Genomic DNA, 26,188 nt, shown 5'->3' with positions numbered 1-26,188 from the left:
CCCACCTGGGCTCTTCTCAGACCTGGGGGCAGGGGCAGGTGAGGAGCTGCCCCCCAGGTGTTTTTTTAGCCCCTCCTTTGGCAGTTTGTGCAGAGCTGTTGCCAGGGCAGGAGCACTGGCACACCCCGCTGCCATTCTCAGGTGGGTGCCAAACAGGCAGCTCAGCTTGTGTTCTGGGGTTCATTATATCTCAGAGGGAGTAACAACTTCCCAAGTAGGGAAAAGACCAGAGGCAGTGGCAGCTGCTGCTGTGGGTGAGATTTAAAGAGGTCTCTGCTGGAAAAGCAAATGCAAGAAGCGCCTTTAAGCAAGAATAGCAGAAGACCTAAGGGATCTCTCTTAAAAAGCTGTTGAGAAGTTTTTCTAAATCAAAAAAGGCAGCATAATATGCTGATGCTTCAACACAACTGTGTGGGATATCAGCTGAAAAAGCATCTAGAACCAGCAAGCTGCTGCAATTTAGATATAAAAATACCAGAGAAATCGTGTATGTTTTTCACATCCACTATATATTTCCTTCAGCGATTCAGATATTCTCTGTAGGCCACATTAAAATCAGTGGTACCTCCTATAGGGGAAGAGGAAATGAAAGCAAGCTAGTAGATAATTTTGGAATGAGCAAAAACTGGTAAGAGAGAAAACAGAGACAAAGCATGCATATTGAAAACCAACATAAATGGAAAACAAAAGAAAAACTTATAAAAAAAGGAAGATAAGACAACTAAAATGCACACAAAGATTAAAGCAGGCAAGAAGGAAGCAGAAGAAGAGGAAGGTTTTGTAATAATTTTTTTAAAATTAGCAATTATTTTATATTTCTATATAAAAATCTACCAACATATTAGGGAGATCAGTCACAGTCAAGACACGACATTGTCCCAGTTTTGTAAAGAAATTGCCTTACACATGTAGGATTAAAAAGACAGAAAAAAACAGGTCAATCTCTTATGCCTTCTTCTGGAATTTTTACAGTTAATAAATAAATTATTGGCCATTTAATGTCTAGATCTGTGCAATTTAAAATGACCAACCAATTCTTTCTGCACATGACAGAAAAACCAAATAGGGAGTGATGTGCATGGGTGAGTATTAGCTCAGTCTAATTTTTTTTCCAGCAAAGTCTGAAAAGAAGAACTTCTAACCTTTCCCTAAATGATATCTGGTAAAAAGGACATTTTCCTCTGTCTGCTTCTGCCTGCAATTTCTCTCTCAGCCTGTCAAGCCACTGGTAGAGCATGAAGCAGCTTCAGATGGATTCACCTGCTTGTGGGTTAAGCCAAGACAGAGGGACATGCCTTGTTACTGTCTTTCTAATACTGATGGATAGCAAAGTTAAATGCTTGAATCAAGCCACTCTTTCACACTGACCCTAGAAAGGAACAAATTAAGCAGGGAGAAGTGGTAAGCAAGCCCACACATGAGTAATGTTTAATTAAAGTAATTCTGTAGGTGGCTGGGTGTGTGGGAAAGCTGAAGAGAGAGATGTGTGGGAGAGGAATGGAAACTTGAGAGTATAAACAGGATTAAAAAAAAGTATTTTCAGGGCTGGGGGGTAATATCCCACAAGGCCATCCTTAGCTGAGACCCACGTGTAGTCATGCAGAGAGTAAGTTTATCTCTAGGCACAGACTGGCACATGAATAGAAATTCAGCCTCATGATTTCAGGGAGAAGAGATGCATGATCTCCACAGCTTTTAACTGCAAACTTGGCCAGTCCTGCAGCTACCTGACCACTCTGACCTCTCTAGAGGAGAAGCAGCTTCCTGCAAGCAAGGCTGAGGAGTTTGCTGGACGACCAAGAGGCTACAAACATATTCTCATTCCGAGCAATATACAAATTTATCCTGCAATTACAAAGAGTAGGTGAATGGAGGAATCAACAACTTCTGATAAAGCTGCATGCCATTAATAGTCAATTATGTCAATTACAAGGGAATGAAAAGCATCACTGGTCTTAGCTAACCTAACACAGCCACTCATGCAAGTAGTGAAAATGAGCTCATTTTCACCCCAAAAAAATCCCCTCATAAGGATCAATTTTAATTACCATGGTGTAACGTGGAGCAAGGATGCAGAAGGTCAAATATAAAAGAAGTTGAAATTGGCTATTTCATCACACCAAGGTCCCCTTTGAAATTTATCCTCTGTGTATTCAGCAAAATGTGCAAAAATATTTTTTCTCTATACACATGAACCCAAAGCAGAGCCAAAGCATTTGCATGCCATGGCTACTTAGACTGCACAGAGAGAAGAAAAAGTCAATAATGTGACACGTAAAATAATCAGTATGGAGGAGTAAAGAGCCCAAGAGACAATAAAAATTACAAGAAAACTTAAAAAACCAATATTAGCCCAGCTCTTTCAGGGACAAGCAGGAAGAAAATCCTCAATTGTTTAATTGGTCAATTAAACTTGACAGATTAGAAATTAATTGGTAATGCCTTCTAGAAGAAACTTTTCAAGTCACAGTATTATGACCATCTCTGGTTGATAATGTGATTGAAAGACCTCTGCAATGTTTTGTGCTCCAAATCTGCCTTAGAGCTGGCTGGAATTACCTGCTGAAGTGATCTAAGAATTGTTAGGGTGCCATATGAAGAACATTCAGAAGGGTAATCAGTGACATTCAGCTAATTTATTTGAGCAAACATGACTAAAGATAATAGAGCATAATTGCTCCCTTTATCCTTGTTGGTGGGGTTTTTTTGGTTTTGTGGAGGAGCTTCAGCTTTCACATTTCACCAAGTTCAAGCAGGCAAAAAATGAGGAAAGTAAAAAATCACAATATATATAGAACTCCACAAAAGCAGAATAATATTTTTTCTGTCTTCTATTTCAAGATCATATTTTGAAACTTTTCTTGCTGTGAGAATCAACAGGTGAAAGAAGCTGAGGTGATAGCTGAATGACAAAGATCAGGCACTGAGCTCTCAGAAGAGCCCCTGTGCAGTCAGCTGGTGGGGTAAGGCTGCTGTCCTCACACCACATTCCCACTCACAGAATCACAGAACCCAAGTTCACTCAGCAGCACCGGAAAGAGAGGGTGGTGATTTATCCTCCTCCCAGCCAAAACAACGAAATACAAACAGGCACTCCATAAACAGCATCCCAGGGACAGGGTCAGGTTCTGTGTATCCTGGAGGAGAGTCTATTTTGGAGCTGGCACTGCCAGGCAGAGGGGCTGAAGCGAGGAGTGTGCTCCTGCTACTCCTCAGCAGAAGCCAAGGAGCACACATGTGGCAGAGCTGCGAAGCTGGCACCCAGGGCTCTCAGCAAGGAAGCCTCTTGGAGCAATAATGCCTCTGATCACAAGTCATTACTGTGCCTCATGGCCCCAGCACAGCATTATGTTCTCTATTTGGGATGTCAGTTTTCATCTCCTCACTGTGGAGCAGGAGCTGGACTGGGTTCCTTGCTTCTGCAGCTCTGAGGCACTCAGGGTATCAAAATAAGCTCCTTGAAATATTTCCTTCAAGAAGCGGTTGGGACCCGATATAATAGGTAGTATAAATGAAATAGCACACCATGCTGGTAGAATAGCCTGCACCAGCAGGGTATGATTTAGATGAATAAACACTGCTGTAAGAGTTGTCAAAGCATTATCAGCTATCTAGCATACCAGTGGCAAACATCTAGAGACAAAAATATGGCATTGAAATAGACTAAAACTGGCTCATTGATACCAGTTGGCAATAAAAAGTGCCCACGGGGGAATCTGGCTTGCAAGACAGCCACTTAGTGGTGAAAATTCCAGGTCCTTTGCAGGGGGAGCAGAGTGCCATCCTTTAGAGAAGGAATTGGTGTGGTTTTCTGCCCTGGAACTGCCACAATTAAGAGAGAGGAAGTGAGCCACTCCTTCCCAAGCCCCAGGAGACAGTTGCAGGTACCCTATTGAACCTCTCAGGGAGGAGCAGAGCATTCAGAGGCAGGGCTGAGCTCAGCAGCACGGAGAAGGTCCCAGCCACTCTGCAGACACTTGGCAGGCCAGGCTCCAGGCGAGCTCCCATGAGCCAGCACAGCACAGAGACCTCAGGTTGGAATTTCTGCCTCCCTGACACGCTGCTGCAAGAGCAGCTGAGGCACACCTGGACACCAAAGGGGATACAGAGCACTGTTTAATGTGGAATAGAACTGCTTGAAGCAGCTAACGCAGCCCACACCCCCGGAGATGGAGAGGTCATATATGGAACAGTAGGAGAGAAAGAGGAGATGAACCAAGGGAGAAAAGAAAGAAACTAAGGGGGGAGGAAAACCACTTATACTAATAAATTACATAAAGGACAGAGCAGGAAAAAGAGCTAGTAAAAACCAGAAATTTGCTGCAGAAATCTGTAGTAATAATCTACTCACCTGCAGGCTTAGACAACACACTGAAGCACTTGAAATGCTTCCTACCCCCAGCTTTCTTACCCAAATTAATAAGCACAACACAATAATTGGTACACTAAATCCCCTAAAATATCAGCAAAGGTTGTACATATCTCACTTCCCCAAAACAACAAAATTCAACATGGCAAATAATTTTGCAGTCCAGAGTATCACTAAGCCTTCACAAATCCTCAGATGAAGAGATGGCCTGTGCAACATGACTAAAAAAGGCACAAATTAACACCAAGAAAAGAAAATACCAAACTTACAGGCCATTATATCCCAAAGAACATGAAACATCTCAAGGTAAACAGGGCAGATGGAACAACAGACATAATATTTAATACATTAATTATTTTCACACAGAAGTATCAGGTTCAGTGGATGCCACCAGAGAGATTTTGTAACCAAGCTGACATTTAGTTCTAACAGTGAAGTTAGAGGGAAATTTCTTTATCATGCGCCCAGGCCAGAGAGAATCCACACTAAACACTGCACATCTGCTACTGGGCTTGAACAGCCCTGCATCCCTTAATGCCATGCTGGCTGCTGATGCCCAACACTTCAGACATGGATGGATCCCTCCTGCAAGTAAACTGCCTTTTCCCCCAAGATCTCCCACCCAAACACACAACTTCTCACACAACTTTTCAGCCTGGTGAAGGGTCAGTCCAGAACAGAAGGACTGCACAATCATCTCAAGTTTATTGCAAAAGTAGAATTAAGTTTAAAGCAGCACATTTTTTACATACACACATAAGCCACAGAGCACTGCTGCAACCTCAGCTCTTACCACACCATGATACTTTCATTATTAGTACAATACACTTAGAGCAGGAAACACTAGAGAAACATTTACTTTACTGTTACCTGCTCCCGTACACATGCCCAGCTAATGGCCTTTTTATTTACACACATCTCCTGCTGTCATCAAAAGTTGTGCAGGAAAGCCACAGGCAAAAACTGAACAAGTTTTCCTTGGAATTATTTATGTACAATACAATTGCATCTGTGTACGTACACAGGTAAAGGCCTATTTCATAAAACGATTAAATATCTTACTTAAAAATACTTTAATGCATAGAACTATTTAATGTAGCACTCCAAACCACTCTACAAAATCATCAGACATGTCACTTTTAGCATAACTTTGTGACATACTTCTCATAGATCAAACCTTCCAGGAAGAAGCCATTTACTATTCTTGTTAATGTCTTAAAACATGTTTGATGCTATGCAGCTCCAAAAGTCTACCAGCACTTAAATAACCCACTGCTGCTTGATTATTGATTTTGCATATACTCAGATGCACTTCCTCCTTACTCAAAGTTAACAAACATATGGATCCAAAAAGATGAAAACTAGAGATGCTGAGAAGACTCAAAGTAACTTTTGACAGTCTTGTATAACCTACCAATAATTTCATATTATTTTGGCTAAATCACCCTGTCTTCAATCATTTCCTACCCTTTCATCCTGTCCCTTTTCTCCTGTTTCTCAGCACCACAGAGTTAGCAATCCCTGCACATGCAATCTGAGCACCTCTTGTTCCAGCCCTTACTCTGACAGAAAACTGTTACACTATTTTATCTAAAGAGATTAAAACTGGTCACTGGGAAAAGCACTTTCTGCAAGTGCAAGAGCGTGTCCAAGAGTACGTGAAGTACTTCTGAACATGAATTACAAGAGCACTCTGCATAAAACAGCAAACCTGCAATAAAACCAATGATTGGAATTTTGTTCAGTTTGTGGAAAATGGGGATCCTGGCAGTGGCTCCAGCTGGGCCAGGACCACACCCTGGGCTGCAGTTGAGGATTGAAGAGGACTTGCACAGAATGAGTTTATTTTTATTATTTTTCACTTTACGGGGTGTTGTCATCTTATTGCAGGGGTTCCATACTGTTTTCTCCTTATCACAAAAGTTTAATACCTTCTTGATGTTTCTCATTGGCAGCTCCTCTGAGTACTGACTTTTCTTCTTCACACAGCAGCCAACTGACTCCAGTTCCCTTCTTAACCAGCCACCCCACTCTTTTATAGCACTCATTGCTTACAGCTGTGCCAGTTAAAGTCAGGCCTGTTCCTGATCTTTGATAATTGGCCCAGCTGCAACTCCTTAGGGGTGAGGTTACTTTCTACACTCTCTTTATTTTCTTATATTCTATCCCCCTACAGCTGGGGTTTAGGTGGCACTAGACCCAGTGTGAGCTCCAGCTTCAGTGCATGGTTCTTTCAGACAAGAGCCTGGACACTCAGAGACAGCCTGGGATGTATCTCACCTCAGCATGGATTCAGTCCTTCATGGAGGAGATTAAGTCACTTCTGGTAGCAATTCTATAGTTTAGACAATTGCCCTGCAGTTTTCTAGGTTCACATAGCAAAATTTTAAGATCCATTTTTAATGGTATATCCAGCTTCACATATTCATAAATCTCTGAGTGAGAAAATTCAGAAACTGATCTTGCCTCTAACAGCTTGTCCTTAATGACAACAGCATTCTTTTGTGAATGATTGGCCAGTTGATTATTCTTCTTTCAAATGCATGTCATAAACAGCTTACTGAAAGGAAACAAAATAAAACCACTGGGACCTACCAAACTAATGCCACTGTGTCCCCACACCAAATCCACTTAAAACTCCTCAACTGGAAATCAACTATTCTCAAAGCTAGCAGAAATTAGGAAAAAATCATATTTTTTCTCCCTTGACAATAAAGACCACATGTAGGTACAATGCTGACACAGTGCTGTTGATGCTCTCTTTCATAATAAAAACTTATATTATTAAACCTACAGAGTAAACAGCTGGACCCTCAATGTTACAAAGCCCATGTTAAATCTGCCTGGGATCCATCTGCATACATCTTTTATAAAGTCTCCACAGTTTGCAAGAGCAATGGCTAATGTCACCCAGCGTAACAGATTTTAAACCTAGGTGCCTGTAATTAAATTGTGCAAACAATTTGTCTGCACATTTGTAAACCTGACTGGTGAACAATGTGTTAAATGTCAGTGCAGACCCATAGATGAACACACTTCTTAGAAACCTGCCTTTCCATTGCACTGGCTCTTCAGGGAGAGCATCCACAGCCTTCAATATAACATTACAATTTGGAAAAAATATCTTGTTAAAAATATAAAACTTTCTCAAACAGACTCCAAAGTTAAAAGGAAGGTAATCTAATTCTTTATAAACAGCATGAGAGCTACTTCAAAATCTTCTGTCCATTCCTCTACAAGAAAGGAAAGCAGAATTCAAGGAAAGGATCCACAATAATAAGAGCAAATAACGATCCCATATGCCCTGAATATAACAGGTTAGAGGAATTGAAGTGCTATCCTGCAGAGAATGGAAATTCACTCCAAGGGGAAACAGAAGGGAAAAGGTGTCTGACAGGTAAAATACAAGTTGGATATTAGGAAGGCAAAAAGCAAGTAAGAGCAGATAGCGAAGGACACAAAACCAAATAACAGTAAAGCCTATTTGCATATCAGAAGCAGGGAATCATTGGATTTGCTGGAGCTGGGATTGAATAGAGCACTTGAAGAAGATAAGGGCATTGCAGACAATCCAAACTATGGCTTTTCACCAGCCTTTGCTATGGAAAATGTTGGGAAAACACGTCCCTGACTTCTCTGATAAAGTGAGTGACATTTCTTCAAACTGAAAAATCAAAACGGGGTGAGGAAACACAATCAATTGAAAGCAATAAATGATGAGGGATGAGCTCCTGTCCCACTCCCATCGACGGGTCTTTTACCATTGATTTCAGCACTGTCAGGATTTTACTTCAGGACTGAACAGAAACAGTTTCAAAACGTGAAAAGGCTGAGCTGGCCATCACAGTGGATTGTTCAAGTTGCAGCAGTGGTCACAAAAACCAAGCAAAATCAGAGAACAAAAAAGAACAAAAAAGGTACAGTAGGAAATTCTATCTTTCTAGTCAATATCCAGTCTCTTCTGGAGTGCATATCCAGCTCAGGATTCCTGCTCTAAACCAATAACAGTGGTATTTGACAAAAGTTAGACAACAATCAAAAATGATTATGGAAGCAAGTTTTAAAAGCTGGAAAGAGCCAGGAATTTAAGTTAGCAAAGAGATGGATAAGAGGAAACACAGTAGAGCTGCAAAGAATGCTATGAGATACCAGCAAATAGGATGCTCTTCAATTTAAACTTTCTCCCAGTATTGGAGAAAAGAGAAACTCAAGGCAATAAAAAGTTACCAAGTTAGAAATAAAAAACAAACAAACAAACAAAAAACAACAAAAAACCACCAAAACATTTTACTGCATGAACCATAAAAATGTGTAATTAATTCACAAGGATTTCTTTGTTATAACTGCAAAGAATATTCTTTAGTGCCTTTGCTATTGCTTTCCTTTCTTGCACAACCCACATAAAGAAATTAGTGGCATGGCAATAAGCATAGATGTGCAGGGCTCATTGAAGAGAAGGTGCTTTCCTTCTCTTCTTGCCCTAATGCATGAAACCTTTTGGCTGGATAAGAGCCAGGAAGGAAGGGGAGGTAAGCTGAGGCATGGAGAATGGCTGAGACAAGGATGAGGACAGCCAGGAGAGATGTTTCCAGCACTGCCTGATCTGTGCCCCATCCTGCACATGTAACAGAGGGCTGGTTGGTGGCTCAGAAACCTGCCAGCTCTTGCCACTGGATATATTGGGTCCCACTCTAGAATTAAGACAGAAACACGAAACTATCAGTGTGTGAAATTTGTGACTAAAATTACAAGGTAGAGCCATCCAAGGAGCCTCTTGCATAATTCATGACACTTCAGAACTTCACATATAAATCAAATAGATGGAAAGTCTATCATTTCTGCTCTGTTTAGCACAGATCCACACACAACTTGGGTAATGGCTGCACAAACAAGCTCTCTAAAAAATACAGTATTGCAGACATGCTCCTCACAATACTAATTCCCACAGTAAATTTTGTACAGGATCATTCAAATAATACTTTTATTAAAATTGCTTGTGTCGAAAGCACAGAGGTCATAAAAATAATCAAATGAGTCTGGTTAGAGTTTTTTGGTTGCTTTCTTTGGCCCAGCAAATGAATGCCTACAAACACTTATGTGCAATGTTTTTCCATATTGGACTTAATTAAAATTTATGCTGTGATTCATGGGCTGGCTATTAATCACTTTGTCTAGCACTGTTGAAAATGAAACTCCAGGTTCTACAAAGCTCCAACACTTACTAAGAAGCTCCAAAACCAGTGGAAACACATTCTCCAGGTTCAACAGCAAACTTTGACAGTCTTCCAACCTTAACACCGTGCCCAAGCCTGACGCAAATGAAGCGTGCCAAGGGAAAAAGGTTATTGATAAACACACACAAAACACAGAGCTTTAGGAAGAGCAGTAACCTTGACTTACTGTGGCTGTGCCGGAGACAGTTTGTGCATTTGTGTCAGCTGCACTCTGTTCAGAGTGTGTCTGAGCAGGAGGGTACATGTTTAACGTGTGCTCTGGAACAGTGCTTTGGCCTGTGTAGTCTGGAGCTGGATGCGGATGTGGGGCTGTGTACTCTGCAGGGATACCGTTCTGAGGTGGAGCAAACTGGGCTGAGGCATAAGGCTGTGCCATTGTGTCAGGAGGTGCTGTAGCTTCCTGATTACCCTGTGGAAATCAAAGGGAAAATAATAATAATATTAAAAACAATAATAATAATAATAAAGAAAGGAAGAAACGTGGCGTGAGATAAAATAAGCGAAGGTCCTGCACCCGTAACACAGAGAGCCATGAGAGCATCCTGGCCTGAAAAGGGCACAGTGGCTGCTTCCTGAGGAGGATATTTCTTATCTGCATGAAATGCATTCTGCTCACCCTATTAAATATTATTGTAATTAGACAAACAAATCTACTGCTGGCTGGATAATTGCAGACTAGTCTTTAGGCAGGAAAGGTCAGTGAAATCTGCCTGCACTAATGATGCCCCAGCTCAGACAAGAAGAGGGACAAAGCCAGTTCATTCCAAAGGTTCCTGAGCACAACTGCCAGCATGGGTAAGCTCAGCCACCAGTCTGTGATCACTCTGACTTACCATTTACAGAACACAATACAGGCAGGCAAGATTGGGGTGCATACTGTTAGCAAACACTAAAAATACCTAGGTGCAATAATGCCCTGAGATATTCAGAATACTTGGAGGTACTCTTCCTTGAGCATTTGCATGCCACAGATGCAAAATAATAAGTACATCTCATCAAAATAATAAGTATTTGAATCTACAAGTGCATCAGTTCAAAACCTTGAATAAAAGAAAAATTCTATGTCAAGAGAAATAGATTTAAGAACTTTACAGGTTTTACATTGGAAGACAGCAGTATTTCATTTCCGTATCACAATTAGCCTACAGCATTAATAAGACTAGCCTCGTGTCTTTCTATATAGAGAGATCTACATTTCCATTTGATATAATAAAAAATACCCAAGCCTGTTAATTTATCAAACTTCTGACTAAATGTTTTCCCCACACGAAGAAGCAATAATTCTAGAGGAGGAAATGTACACTACAATCTTTCTGAACCTATATTAAAAAAAATGCCCAGAATGAGATTTTGCCTGAGACACAATTAGAGGCCATTAGTTCAGGGACTATCCCAACCTCCGTTAAACTAATTTACAAAATAAAATTATCCCACTAATAAGCAAGGAATATAAAAACACACAGTCAAAATTTAATTACCTTTCAAACTACTCCATCATTCTCCCACGAACACATGTACAAGCACCTGCCCAAGACTATTGCAGGGGTTTTATTCCTACTCATTAGTCCTTGATTTCCCAACTTAAAATAGGGTGGATGAATAAAAGACATTCTTCTGCACTTTGTACTTAAGGGTGTTTACAGGTAATTTCAGCTGATTCAGACATCATCTCTCTGACCTGAACTCATCCTAAACTCAAGAGCTTTTAAGAATTCACACAGGAGTTAAGTCTTGGTACTCGACAGGCTTAAAAGAGAAAACTGAATTTTCCTTTCTAAGAGGCACTCTTACACTGTGTCTGAAAAAATAAGAACTTTATTTTAGCAATCAAACCCTCTCTAATTTTAATCCCATCTTTGCCGCTGCTTTAATGTATGGCACTGAGCAAGTGGCTTCCCTGTTTCATTCCTGCATCTTTAGCAGGAAACCAGTGTCATTTACTGACTTTACAGGGTTAAATGATTAAAATTTGTTTGTATATCTGCAATTTAGCAAGGTTAATGCTGCACTGAAACTGGCCCTGTAAAATTTCTGTCGAGGTTAAAACCTCTTGTATGTGTACTTTTACCCTCTAATATTAAAATGGTCAAGCTCCTTTCTTATTTCTTTTACCTAATATTTTCACTAATAAAAAAAAAATTTAAATCCAGATGAAGCAAAACCCAGGAATGACTGGATTACACCAGAGACATTCATTAAATGTTAAAGAAGTACTTTTAAAACTTGTGTGGGAGGCAGCCAACCTTAAATTTTTTAATCAGCTCTTTCAGGAGGGACTTGAGCAAGGGGTAAGAAGGAACAAAAGCAAATCCAGATTCTGCCTCCACAAGCACTTTCACTCTGCTGGTTTTGAAGCTCAGGAGCTGGTTAGGGCTGGTCCTTGAGCTATTCCTTCCTGTCAGATGCTGAAGGCACACCAGAGTCAGCAGCTGCTAAAAAAGAGCAGCAAAGGCAACAGAGGGACCAAGGGGTGATGTCCAGGTGCATTTCATCTAAAGGGTTTTGTACCACCTCCAGCCCTAAACCAGATGTTGCTGAGACCCCCCACTGTTTCTCATTAACCTTGACAGCAGTTCCATGAGGACCCTAATTAATATTCAAAGCATCCACACCTAGTGCTAATTACAGCTCATGTTTAATTAAGAGGGTTGAACTTTTCCATTATTTTTACTAGCAACCCCAAATTTTTTAGATTTATCACAACATGGCAAATTGCACTGGCAATTTCAGAACCTCCACAATGCTGAGACTCTTCTACCTCTTCCATTAGACTTGTTCAGCTGAGGTCTGGCTCACTTGTTAATAACTGAGACCCCATTAATAAGTAAATAACAAAGGGTCAGGGATTTGTCTATTTTTTTTTTTCACTAACCTGTGTATATTCAGACATTTACAGCCTTGCCATTGAAGAAACCAACCCCACTATGCTTACAGCAGAAAACTGACAGACAAGATTTCAGTGCAGGCTCTGCAGGTTCATTTAATTGTTGGAAGGCAGGGGACATTAAAGAAATTAAACTTGCACATGCTACTGCAGGCCCTACGTTTGAAATTATAGTGACAAAAAATCTGAGATGTTCATCCCTTAAAATAAGTGACTACTGAAGCCTTTCCTAACCTTTAAAATTAGTGTGAGTTTATTATTCATAATTAATTCAACAGACAAGGTATTACAATGTAATATAAAAACATGTATGCTTAAACAAGTTCTTTACTATTTACTTGGCTAATAATAGCCAAAGCCAATTGTTCAAAATACTAATTTGTGTTAAGAACAATGAAGTATCAGCTATCAGACATTTGTGCCTACATGTGGTTGATGGAAACCGCAGACTACACACGAGATACACTTGAACAGATTTTAAAGAACCAAAAATTATTTAAACAGAATCACCTAAAATGTCCCTTTATTGTGCTCTTTAAAATACAGTGAACTTAAACGAATAAAAGAAATAATAAATTCTAATGCACTAAGTTGAAAATATGAAATAACCCTAAAAGCAAGAGGAAATATTGATCCTAAATTAGCCTATGAACTCAGGTATTCATTTCAAAGCTATGTATGACAGTACACAGGCATGGCTTAATCCCACCCAGGCAAGAGAGGCTGAACAGAAGTTGTCCCTTCAGACTCAGTTCCAAGTATCTTTAAGATTAAATGACCCCTCAATGCTCACTTTGTGCATGGCTTTTTAAAAAAGTGGTTGTTGGCAGCAGCAAGGAGAACAAAGGATGGCAGACAGTCAGGCTCTGCTAAATGTTCTGGCCCGAGTCTTAATGAAAACCACATTTCAACTGAAAAATATGCTTTACGTGGCAGTGTATAAAATCAAATTTATTGCTTTCTGGTTAAATGCTGAACTCTAAAGAACCGGAAAAAAAAAGGATTCCGACGATGTAGGTAGGTGAAGGCTCTCCTATTTCATCCATATTATCCCATTTGAAGAAAAGCTTAGAATTTAAACTGCTCCTACTATCTCAGATGACTTTTCAGCATCTCCTCCTCTGAAAAGATTTCGTAATTAAGAAATGTATAAAAAGTGTCAAAACATAATAAGGCACTCATGTTATGTTTGTACACAAAGGAGAGAGCGCAAAAAACATTTCTTAGGCAGTGTTTCTTTTTCTTAAAAACACATTTGCAGCATAAAAATGTATTCAATGAAAACCTTTTTGCCTGCCTGCATTGTGAAGTCGAACTCACAGTTTATTGTTTGGTTTGCTCTATTTTCCTTTTGGTGCATTTTGTTTCTTTGGCAAGAGATATTTCACATTTAGAGAAAGCCTCCTGTACTGTAGTTAAATGAGCCAAACTGCATCATATCCCTAGGGCACAGAAACAAAGAAGAAAAATGCAACATTTCCCTGCAAACCTGCTGGTTCTAAGGGCTCAGTTACATCTATCAAAACCAGGATTCCCCATAGCTTGCCCTCCTTCAGATTTAAGCATCAAAACATGGCTTAGAAGCCTTGCATGCAGTAGTGCAGCTGCTTATAAGAACTGCCCTGGCCTGACTGAAAACCAGTAGTTTCAAGTGAAAATAACAGTGAAAATAAAAGTGAAAATACCTGCTGTACCATGGTGCTGCCTCTATTCTCCATACACCGAGCAGCTGCTCTGCTCCCAGGCCAGGCAGCATCTGCCCAAGAGGAGCATCAGTGCTGGCTGGGGGCGTGGGAGCAGTGCAGGGGTGAGGGAGGCCGGGGTGCTGAGGGAGGGGAAGCCCAGGCAGGGCTCTCTGCCCTCCCTCCCGACATCCGAGTGCTCCCAAAACCTGATCCAGATGGGGCTCCAGCAGCGGGGGCTGCGCCCCATCAATCACAGCAGGCCACTCCTCTGGCTCCTGCTACTGCTGGTGGAGTGCACCACTGAGCAGATGATTGCATGGAGAAGGAGGAAAAAACACAGCTTGACTACATTAATAGCTGTTTAAAAAACATTGGAAATGCTACTGTGGAAGTTGCCGGAAGCTGGAGGTTTTTGTTTTAAAATTAACACGGCTGTATTCAGAGACCCAAAGCACACTGAACTTCCAGGGCTCTGGCTTTGTGATAGCTGCAATGTCCCATGACATATGTGCATTTCCATGGGATTAATTCCTCCTCCATGTGGCAGAGTTAATACCAATAAGGTTCTGATTTTAAAACTGCTGAACACCACGAGCAAACCCTCAATACTGAACTAGCCTGGTTTAGATTAAATCTACTTTATCCTTCCATTCAAATGAAATATTGCTTCCTTTTTTGTTTCATTTCATGACATCCCTCTTGTTTAGCAGGGGAAATATTTCAGAAGTGCTACCAACGTTTAGTTCTGTGAGGCCCTTTAAGCAACCTAATGCTTCACTGTTAAAGGAACTTTCCTAGATGCTCCAGAGATAGCTTCAAAATGATTGAACTTCTATCTAAAGAAATAAAGAAAATAAAAAAGTTTTTAAAAAACCCAAACAAAACAAAAAAAGCAAACAACTAAAGAGATTCAGACAGCCCCAAAGAATACACATTTATTGCCACTCTGCTGCAGACTGCCTACAGACATCAGGGTTCAGAAGCAGGGCAGACATGTAACACTGGAATTATTCTAACAAACCTTCCCATTCAAAGGGGTGAGCAGACAACAAACAGTCATCAATTCATCATTAACTTATATTCCAACTGAAATATATTGGAATTCTTGTAAGTGGCAGTGTAATTTTTCCAGGTTGGTTGCTAGCACTCCCCAATTAATGATAATAAAAGCAGCCACTTCAGATTTTTCAGAAGGAATCAGACATCCAGCCACACTAAACTGATAATCACAACTGACTGACTCTGAGAGCTTTCTCTGTTGTAGCTTAATTATCTGACCAGGCCACTTGACTCGCATCATTTGCTTCTGCAATCACACAGAAGGAATGCTCCAGCCACTTCTCTTTTTTGGAAAGTGCAGGGCAAAGCCAAACTCGGCCTCCAAAAGTAAGAACGATACTGCAGAATAACTTTTGTCAGAGAGCATGGGGGAAAAGCTAACAATAAGTAACCAAAAGATAATTTCTTTGCTACCTTAGCAGCAAAGTACCATTTCGTTTCTCCCATTGCAGAGGAACATTTACTTTTGGTCTTTTTTACATATAAAATACTGTATTCCAATAAAAGTCTGTGCTCTTGCTACTGCTGCATGTGTTTTTGATAGTGACATGTTCACTCTGTGTCAGTGCCTGAGGTATGGAAGAGAATTTCAGCAACTGAAACCTCCCAACAGCCTGCAAAGGACATTTACTTACATTTCACTGAAAGCAGCAAACCACTTGCCAAAACTTAACCTGAATTCACATAATGCTATGGACACACCATGGAGAAATCCTTCCCTCCAACACCCTTACTCCTTCCAGCTGCTGAAGCTTTTAACTGCCTTTATGATGCTGTCATTTAGTACCAGAGCTTTCCTTATCCTACTATCCTGCTATTTCCAGTGGCCAAAGTGGACATGACTCTGCCACACTGATTTGTTTTGTTTCCACATTAACATCTAAATCTTGCATTTTGAGTTTTCTGTCCCTCCCTCACTTTCTCCAACTCTGACTCTTAAGGTCTTCCCAGCTTCAAGCTCAACCTTGCATTCCACCAACCAGTATTTCCCTTGGAAAAATGTTTGTGTCACATTTGAAAAACAAAATGGCCTTAAGAGCCATACAGCAAGACACTCTGAAGAACTCAGCTATCTCTACAATGACAAATGATTCTTAAAATTTCCTTGAAAAAGGCTTAAGTATAAAATGATCTCATCATTATCCACAAGTCAGCAGAGGAAACTCCACCTCATTTGTGTTACACCTTTACTATGGCACACTGAGAGTGATGCTGCATCATTGCACCCAAATAGAAGGGAAAGAGGGCAAAAAAAGTGTTGGATTATTAATATAAAAGGTGCATGAAAAGCCATCTGGAATACAGGATCTTAAAGGGGGTAGCAGTCAACATTTACTCAAGTAAAATGTACAAGCTTAACTCAGCAATGATTTCCAGCCCTTGGGCATCAAGACCAGGTCCAGAACTGTTGCACTGATCTTCACAAAAGACATTTGTCAAGTGTCAGAATGCAAATTCCCACAGGACAGCAAACAGGAAGCAGTTATGGGAGTTACAGGAGTGACAAGAACCTGGCCAAGTCCTGCTCTTGAGGCAGGATAATCCCTCACACTGGCCCAGGCCCTGACTGCCTGCCAGAGAGCAGCTCTGCAGCAAAGGATGAACCCTGGTGAGCAGAGCTGGCTCCAAAACAGGCTCTGAACTGCTCTGCAGGCTTCATTAGCCAAGGGTAGCCAGTGAGGTGAGGAAAGGGATCCTTCCTCCCTGCACAGCACTTGGGAGAGCATCTGGAACACCAGCCTGGAGTGCCTCAGGTCAGGAGATGTGTTTGGGAGTGCAGTGGCAGCTTGCCAGGGCAGCTGCAGGGCTGGAGCACATGACAGAGGCTGAGGCAGCTGGTTCAGCATTGCCTGCAGAAGGAAGGGCTCAGACAGCTTAATTGCATCTTCTTCCACTTCAGCAAAGGGTATGGGGACAGAACCCGCAGGTACAGAGTGACAGAACACGGAGCAACAGCTAAAAGTTGCCAAAAGGGAAATTCTGGTTAGCTCCAAAGAATAAGATAATGAATGTGAGGGAAGTTAAGCACAGGAAAATGCTGCTCAGGGAGCTTATGGCATCCTGGAGACTTTCAAACCTGAACTCTAAAAGCCCCTGAGCAACCTAATCTGGGTAGTTACCCCTGATTTAAAAGGGATATTGGGATTAGATGGCCTCTGGAGTTCCCTTTCAATCTGAATCATTCTGTGGTTCCATGTGGTTTCAACAGTAGCAGAATAGCTTCAAAATGGATTTTATACTTTTATCCTATTTGATGTCTTTCTTCATAAAGGATTTGCTGGGAAGGAAGAGACTAGTTACAACTTCTAGCCTATTTCCACCCTGAAGAAATGAAGTTTCAGTTTTTTGAGATGTGTTTGCAAGGTTACCTTAGAAAAATATGTTTGCATTTGTTTAATCCACAGCCAGAGCAGTATGGAAGTGACAATTCTTACAGTGCAGGCAAGACGAGTTTCACAAATGATTTAATTTAATGCTGTGAACTATGACACATTTTTATTTTCTGCCAAACATTCTCAGCATATGTAGAGGAACACTGCTTTACATCTCCATAGAAAGGAGCAGTTTTCTCTACCTTTTGCATGACCTCTAAAACAGTAACTGCAGCCATATAAGTTTGCTAATTTTATCTGCATTTTTTCTTCTGAAATACAATTTATTTCAAAGATTGAGTTGTCAAAAACCACTGCCACCATTTAAAGCTGGATTGTAACAAAACTAGTACATCCATGTTCATATTTTTCTAATAAAGTGATTTAAAACCACATTTTTTAAATTTTCATTTTCTTTACTGCAACACTGAAGGTGTGGGACATACTAACCCAGGTGACAAACCATGCTAATGCAGCAAGACTGTGTCTGGTGCAGACACAACTCTGCCCTGTGCTTTGTAACCCATTCTCCTGGATTCCACATGGACAGTTCCTGCCTTGTAACCCACAAACAGACATAGGCACTTCCAGAATTTGAGTCAAAAAACTTTTTTACATGACACCTTGTTGGTAAAGGACTGAACTCAGCAAAGATTTGGAGTCTGCAGACAAAACTGAGCACATTCAAATCCAAAACAGTTGCAGGTAAACAGTTTTCAGCAGATCATTTCTAGAAATCTCGTAGGTTCTTATAACACAGCTAAAATTATTCATTCAAGATTTTTGGTAAGTAGAAATCAGCACCTCAATTCCAGTTTACTCCAAAAAAAATCCTGACTAAATTTTTCAGGAGATTGGGATTGGATACAGCTGGTTCTTAAAAGTGCCTAAATGGAGCAACTGAATCTCATTAATATTAATAGCTGTCACCAAGTTATTCCCAATTTAGAGATGCCAGCTCATCTGGAGTTTCAGCTGGCTTTGCAATGGACACAGCATAGAACAGAGCCGAGTATTGACCTGATCTGTCAGCCTCAGAAGGTGGTGAACCTACAGCCACCTGCTGCAAAACCATTCTTGAGAGCTACTTGTGCCAGGGAGAAAGGGATCAGAGTTCCATGCTTCCTAATGAGTGATTAGATGGTGACAGATAAACCAAATAGTGGGCAGGATGGGTGAAGAGTGCCACAAGGGTTATACACAGAAGAACATGGGACTGGAGACTTTTGCAGACCTTTATGTGCCTCACAAAGGTGAAGGGACTGCACCAGAGTGAGCAGAGCCACCTGCCAAGCACTCAGTGGAGTTGGAGCTGCCAACGTCACCTCTCTAAACCGGACACTTTAAGTGACCTCTTTTAACCAGGGGCACAGCCTTTCACTGCTGGGCTCTGATGGAGCCTGGGAACAGAAAGGGGACATTTCATAATCCCTCACATTGGATCATTTCCCAGGGCAGCACCACCACAGCCACGTCCATCCATGGTGGGTGATACAGGACCACAGATGGGAGCTCATTACTTGACTCACCTGAAAAAAAACACGGAACACAGTCAGCTAGGGAGGGAAATGAGAATGCAATGCCTCAAGCAGAATAAGCTGCCTCAAGCAGAAAAGCTGACAGATCATCCCTGCTCAGCTATTTGGATACAGGGTGGTTTTGAAAGCCAGAATGAGCTGGGTTAAATGACAACAATTCCTGCACAACTGTGCCAAATGATCAAACACAAGCTGGTTTGTTTTGTTTCACTTTGCTTAAACCAGGTAAATTTAAAAGTTTCATTTATGTGGTAAGCTCCATGAAGACAATGACACGACACGACTGACTTTGGGACTTTGGAGGAAGACCAGGAAAGTCAGCAGCAGAGTTATAAAACTGGGCTTCAGAAAAAGAGACTTCAGCACATCCAGGGAAATGTTATGAATCCCTAAGGTTTACCCAGAAGAGGAAACAGTCCAAGGTAGCTGCCTGATTGAGATGTTGATTAAAGAGAACTTCAGCATGCAGGAACAAACCATTCATTAGGAAAGAAGACACTTAGCAAGCTTACATGGCTATAAAGAAGGTTAATGAAGACAGACACAAAATGTGAGCTTAGAAGTGATGGAGTCACGGCTTGGCAACAAAAGAGAGCCACAGAAGTATTGCTCAGGTACTGGAGGACAAAAATGGGAAGGTTTTTTAGTCCAGCCTAGCTAGAAGTAAGACATTCTTAATTCAAAGATGTTAAGTGTGACAAGAAAGGTTCCTTCCAGGAAAAAAAAAAATCTAGACATTATCTGTTGAACATTGCTTTCAAAGAAGGTCTGTTTCCAGTCTCTCTTTTACTTTAAGATTTCCACCATTTTGTTATTTACAGTGGAACATGGATGACCTGAGCTGCAATGACCAGCTCCCACAGCAATGCTATCTTGTTTAATGCCACTTAAAGCAGCACTCCTTTTTTTGGCACTGAAATGAAATGATGGCACATGATCGCTGATGTTATTTATTCCTAAGATTAAAATGACAATCAAAATATCATTGGGCACAAGGAACAGACAGCTTGGCTTCCTGCCTCAGCCACACTTTGCTATGCTAATCACCGAGATCATTTGCATACTTCAACGGATGTTTATGTTAAGATGCTGTTGTAGCATTACCAAGGAACTGTTTATCCAACAGTGTTTGTCATCAGCAACCTGAGGCACAGTACTGAAGGAAGGTAAAGACCTTCTCAACAAGGAGGCAAAAAAGGCACTAAGATGTGTTTATGCAAAACAAAATATATTTCTTATCAGTGCTGATTGTCACAACTGCCTAAAACAAACAAAAATCTATTAATAGTGTGTTATGAGGAATGTCCAGTCATGAAGCTAATGAACAAAATCCTTTAATGGTTCCTATAGCAAAGCAAAGACTTTCACTGCCTATACTGACTGGCAAGCTGTATGTTAAATCTCTAAAAAGCTTCTGTTCCTATGAAAGGAATAGCCAATTTTTTCCCTGTACCTTCATTTCCACAGTCCCCCAGAATAGTGACTAAAACTGGTCTCAAGTCTGTATGGGCTCTCCCTGCACATCTCCTTTGGAGATTTATTTAATTACTGGACCTTCTTCACAAGACTGAACATACTCATGGGACAGTAAATCTTGCTGCAAACCTGGTCTCTGCCTGTGCTACAGGTGCTAAACCCTGGTCAGCTTGAAAAACATTGTTTGGAACAATACATAATTTTAAAATAGCATATATTGTGGGACTGGATGAAAATCACCTCTCCTGGTTCACAGTTTTATTTTGTAAGGAAGGGGTGGTGGAAGGAGAGGCATTTCCAAAACTGTAACAGCACTGAGAAAAGCTCTGGCATGTCAAGCAGAAGCATATGGCCAATCTACAGCAAGCACATCCAACAGCGTTTGTGTTTGCACAGTGCAGGGGCCTGGACAGCAGCCACAGCATCTACGCTCCAGAATTAGCGAAAATACACACACCACTTCTGGGAGAGAAAAGTTATAGCCTGGAAACTGTTCCTAATCAATGTGAACTGGCTGGCTTTTATAGTAGAACATTAGATTGAATAAGATAGCAAAAGTATTGAAGCAGTTCTGAGTTTGCTGAGCGTGTACCCAGTGAGATGGAGAACACAGCAAATGCCTCTGCATTTCAGCTGCAGAAGAAATTCTGATTAGATGCTGCTACACAGGAATTGATAGTAAGTAGGTATTCAATCAGAAAAGAGGTTTTCTTTTAAATATTACCATCACATGTTACAGTACATCACTTGTGTCAAGTTAAATTTAATCATACCAGTGTACTTAAAGGAAAGAAGTTGAATACCTGCTCATATACCCATGCCAAGAGGGATTCTATGAGACTTTAGGAAGCCTTTTCCTTTTATTTAATATTCTGGAAGCTGTGTAGAACAATTTTGCCATGTATTATACCCTCAAACTGATCTATTCCACTGTCATTTTAATGCACAGCAATATGCCTGAACTCGTGGTGACAGCATCATGTGTCCTGCCAATTACTGACATTATCCCGTGTAACAGCAAAGGCATTTTCCTTGGAAAAGCAATTAGTTCTGATTTTAGGTGTTGCTAATTTTCCTGAGAGTAAAGCAATATCATCATCTGCTTTAAATGGGTTAAGAACACATTTAAAAGGAAACAATAACCTATGCGCTCACTAATGCTTGCTGATTTTGCAGATTTAGAAACAGGGATGTGAAGGATTGTGTTCTGGAAAAGGTGTCTGAGCAATGCAATACTGGATAGGTTTTTACTGAAATGCACTTTTTCTACATATGTTTAATGGCTTATCTGAACAACAACCAAAAATCATCACTATATAATCCAGAAGAAATAAACCAGTTTTCAGGTGCCAGAGACTAAATGCATCAAAAACTTTGAAACGGGAATTGAATTCTGGGAAAGCAATCAAACCTGTTAAGTGACACATATGTCAGGCATGCACTTAGGCAGGCTCAGCCCACCTCAGGATACATGAAGACTGAATGGATAAAATTCAGGATCCAAAATAGGGACCTAAAAGGCACAACCCACCTCTACAAATTCACCGGGTCTATTCTGCCAAGTCTTTTAGTGAATTCTCCTCTTTTCTCTTTCAGATCCTGATTTACTTTTCCCAATATTTCAAACCTCACTTTGCCCCCCTCCCTCTTCTTCAGGTTGTCCTTCTTTACTGCTTCCTCTTTCTACATCTGCCCACACCAATGTGATTCTCCCCTTTAGTATTTACTGCAGCAGCTGAGAGGAGAGTAGATACCAAATGTTATCTGATTGACATGGGAACACATTCATTCTGCCTGAGTTGCTGAATGAACGCAAGGCATGACCTCCACATGTATCTTAACTTTGATGCAAAATACCCCATGCAATTTGAGAGCTATTCTGAGCAGAATCAGGCTACAGGGCTGGTATATTTCAAGTACTTTTTCATCTGCTCTCATTTATTTCAGATACCATTGCAGCCACTTGATTCAGGATTTGGAGGGTAAAAATATATTTTGGAACTTGACATAGCCTTGGAAATATCCATTTGTTGGTCTTGATGCAAGGGTAAGTATATTAACTCATACTTACATAGCATATCTATAAATACATACATTTATTGTGTAAAGAACTACAAAGGGTGCACTGCTCCTTGGTTGGCTTCCTGTATTAACAAAAACGTTCCATGCTTAAAATAGATTCCTAAATTCTACAGCTTTTAATATCTCCCCTGCCAACAGTTCTAAAGAATAATAGGGGGAAAAAAGAAAAAAAAAAATCAAATCAGCTAGTTTCAGTTAATAAAAGGTCAAAATGGAAATTTAAATCCTCCAGTAAAGAGGTCTTCAGTGACTAACAGCATCAATTAAGAAAAGCAATGCACACTAAATTAAATTTTAATGTCACACACACATATATGTGCTCATGGTATCAAACTAAGAACCAAATTCACTGGAGACTTATGAAGCATAGTAAATTGATTTGAACATGTTGTTTGTTAATAAGGTTTATGAAATAAAAATTTCAAATTATTATTTTAACTTCATTTTAGTAACACAGATTGAACACCAGTTAAACAACCAGAATTCAAGGCCTCTCACACGCTTCAGAAGCAAACAAATTATGATATAAAATATTTCCAATTAAACAGAGAATATGACATCAATTCAAACAATTCAAGCAGTGCACATTGCAAATGCCTCTATTGCTCTATGCAGAAAAGTGAGAGCAAGGGTGAAGACACCCTGGTTTTAATCCCATTTTCTGCCTTTCTTGGTTTTTGACAATTTAAACTATTTTTCTTTCCATTTCTTACAAACATAAATCAGAAATTTAAGAGCGTAATTTGCTGCTAGAATTTTCTTGTTAACATCTTCCATCCTGTGAATCTGAAAGGGCAACATCAATGCACCTTTCCAGTTAAAATACCAGTTAAAAATAAATAAATAAATGAACAAATCAGCAAGCTACTACACACCCTGAGCCACAGAGCCCACCTGAATGGGGGTTCCCATTGCCTTAGGTGAAAAGAGTTTTAATAGAATGACATAAAACAAAAAGGCAAATGATTTCAAACTAAAAGCAGAGCAGTCAAGAGTCAGTGCAGAAGCTCAGAGGAGCTTTTCCTTCAGCAATGCAAATTTCTGATGCCAACAAATTCCACAACAACAGTGTAACTTGCAGGTCTGCAAGTTTTTAAAATAATCCCTGGTTGTTGTGATGTTGTTTTGTTTGGTTTTTTGGGGTTTTTTTTTTAAGAATAATTTCAGGCAAGTTTTATTGAAAAATTACCCATGGTTCCTTCCCAAATTCCAGTGGGTTTTGAAACACAAATTACTTAAATACTAGACAGGAATAATTAATCCACCCTAACAAAACCTCTACAACTGTATCTGCCAGGTATGCACCATTAGTCAGCTCTGTGCTAACTGCAACCTCAAAAGAAAACCCCATGGAATTTGGATGAAAACTAGCTTCTATATATGCTTTCAGGAGAAAAAAGAAAAAATATCTGCCATAAATATAAAAATAATCAGAAATGGGTGAAAGTACTTAGAAGTATGTGTATCACCATTTTGCATTTCCAGTCTATTCAATCCAGCTAACATGGTGAGTTCAATTCAGAACAGGTCTCTGAAAACCAGTAGTAGAAGAGACACCAACATTCATAAATAATTATCTAAAACCAATCTCTTTTTTTCAAGTATGAAACTTCTGCTTCCCAGAAAACTTCATTGTGCAGGATCACCTCTGACAACCAAGCTGCCTCTCTAAAGAAAGTACAATTTTCTCAGTGACTGTGGAAGAAAAGAACAATTTTAGATGTTTTCAAGAAAGCAACCAGACCAAGCAGACACAGAGAGCTGGGTTTCAAACAAGGAAATCCTTTCCCTTGAATGAGCTCACCAGGATTAGAAACTCAGTAGAATCTAAACTTTTCCATTCAAACAGAACCCCAAATTTTTGCTGCTGTAAATGGCAAAGCCCTGAAGCTATTTGGCAGCAACAGGGAGATTTGCACAGGCTGCACAAGGCGCATTTCACTTTGAGGAGATAAGAATGGCCCATGAAGGCACTCTGCTGAATGTGTTTTTTGTTTCATCTATCAGTGCTTTTGCTGTGCAGAAATTGTTTCATCTTTTTAACTCTAAGGCCCAGATCTGAGCAAGAAGAGTGCAGCAGAAGCACAGTTATGATGCAAGACTCATCTATTTCCTGAGACACTAGCAGAGCAGATTTTGGGATGTTGACAGTTTTTAGGAATATACTGCACTTTGTAGTCAGATGATCATCAAGAAACAGCAATGCCCAACATGTCACCCTCTGCAAGGTCAGAGGAAATTGGGAAGCTCCTTACACGTGTCTGCACAATCAGCTGGTTTGGCTTTCTGGACCCTAAAAATGGTTCAGTGTATACAATCTAGTTCTCCCCTGAAACAGACAAATTCTGGTAACATAATATATTTATTCTGTCTCAAGCAGGAGACTCTGAGTATCCAGCTGGAGCTTCTTGAAGTTCCACAGTCATTCCTGCAATGATCTCTGTGGGCACTCCCTCCATTCAACAGCAGACTTATGGAAAACAATCCCTTGACTGGTAATAAGGAAAATATGCAAGAACTACTCTATTTGCAAGAAACATTCATTTTGACAATTTATGTTCAAACGTGAGCAGGGATACCTGGATTTGAAAAAAGTGTCTGCACTTGTGAACTCAAAAAACAAATACCCTTGCTAGCTTAAAAACATACATTCACTCACACGAGAAGAAAGGCTGCAAAAGGAATAAATACTTGGCCTGAGAGATTAGCAGTGACTGGAAAATAAAAATCTACCTAAAGTCTCAACAGAAGCAATAGTAACCCTTTAGGTCATACAAGTGCACACCTAATTGCTGCTATTTTTCATAGATTTAAAGTATTCCTTCCCTTCTGTTTGGGTACAATGCTACTTTGATCTAAACACAAAGGGGTGACAGAGGATCCCTAAAGAGACAGGAGAGAAAGTGGCAGCTGGACCAGCCTTGCCCCTGAAGTGGCAGCAAGGCAGTGTAGGAGAGCCTGGAGGTACAGACAGCATTTTAAAGCTTTGCATGTCTGTGCTACACCCATTTTTATCAAAGCACCCAAGACAAAGGCTGTGCAAACTCTCCAGACAAACTGTTCCAGTGCAGAACTGCTCTCATGGGGAAAGCTTTTCTTCATAACCACTCACTGCAGCTTTGCAGGAGGTGCTGTCTCTTTTCCTCCCACCAGACACCTCAGGGAAGGGAGTTGCTCATGATCCCCTCTGGGTGTGCATTTGAAGGCAGCTCTTGGGTCACACTGGAGCCTTCCCTTTTCCAGGCTGAACAAGTGCAGTTCCCTTAGCCTCTCACCCTGAACTCCAGCACATCATGGGGCCCCTGTGCTGAACCTTCCTTCTGGTATGGGAGAGCCACAAACTGGGCCAAATATCTTGGATGCAATTTAACAAGTAAAGGGAGAAGATCACTTCTGTCAATTTTCTAGGTACTCTCCTGCTGATCCAGCCCAGAACACTGTTGGCTCCTCTGCTGCCAGAGCAAATACACTTCTGCAGTAGAAATTCAC

General features: G+C 40.5%; 1 protein-coding gene across 37 annotated transcripts in view; it reads right to left on the bottom strand.

Moving 5' to 3' along the window:
- Nucleotides 1–26,188, bottom strand: part of RBFOX1 (RNA binding fox-1 homolog 1) — a 1,186,796-nt gene that overhangs the window by 115,657 nt on the left and 1,044,951 nt on the right. For all 37 annotated transcript variants that reach the window (XM_059861581.1, XM_059861546.1, XM_059861544.1 and 34 more), the window contains one exon: nucleotides 9,770–10,012. In XM_059861581.1, the coding sequence (XP_059717564.1) occupies nucleotides 9,770–10,012 (243 nt within the window). The remainder of the gene's footprint in view (nucleotides 1–9,769; nucleotides 10,013–26,188) is intronic.

The sequence above is a fragment of the Haemorhous mexicanus genome, chromosome 17, assembly GCF_027477595.1.
Source record: "Haemorhous mexicanus isolate bHaeMex1 chromosome 17, bHaeMex1.pri, whole genome shotgun sequence".
NCBI classification, from domain to species: Eukaryota; Metazoa; Chordata; class Aves; order Passeriformes; family Fringillidae; genus Haemorhous; species Haemorhous mexicanus.
Note: the sequence above shows the minus strand (reverse complement) of the source record. Positions and strands in the feature narration are given on the sequence as shown.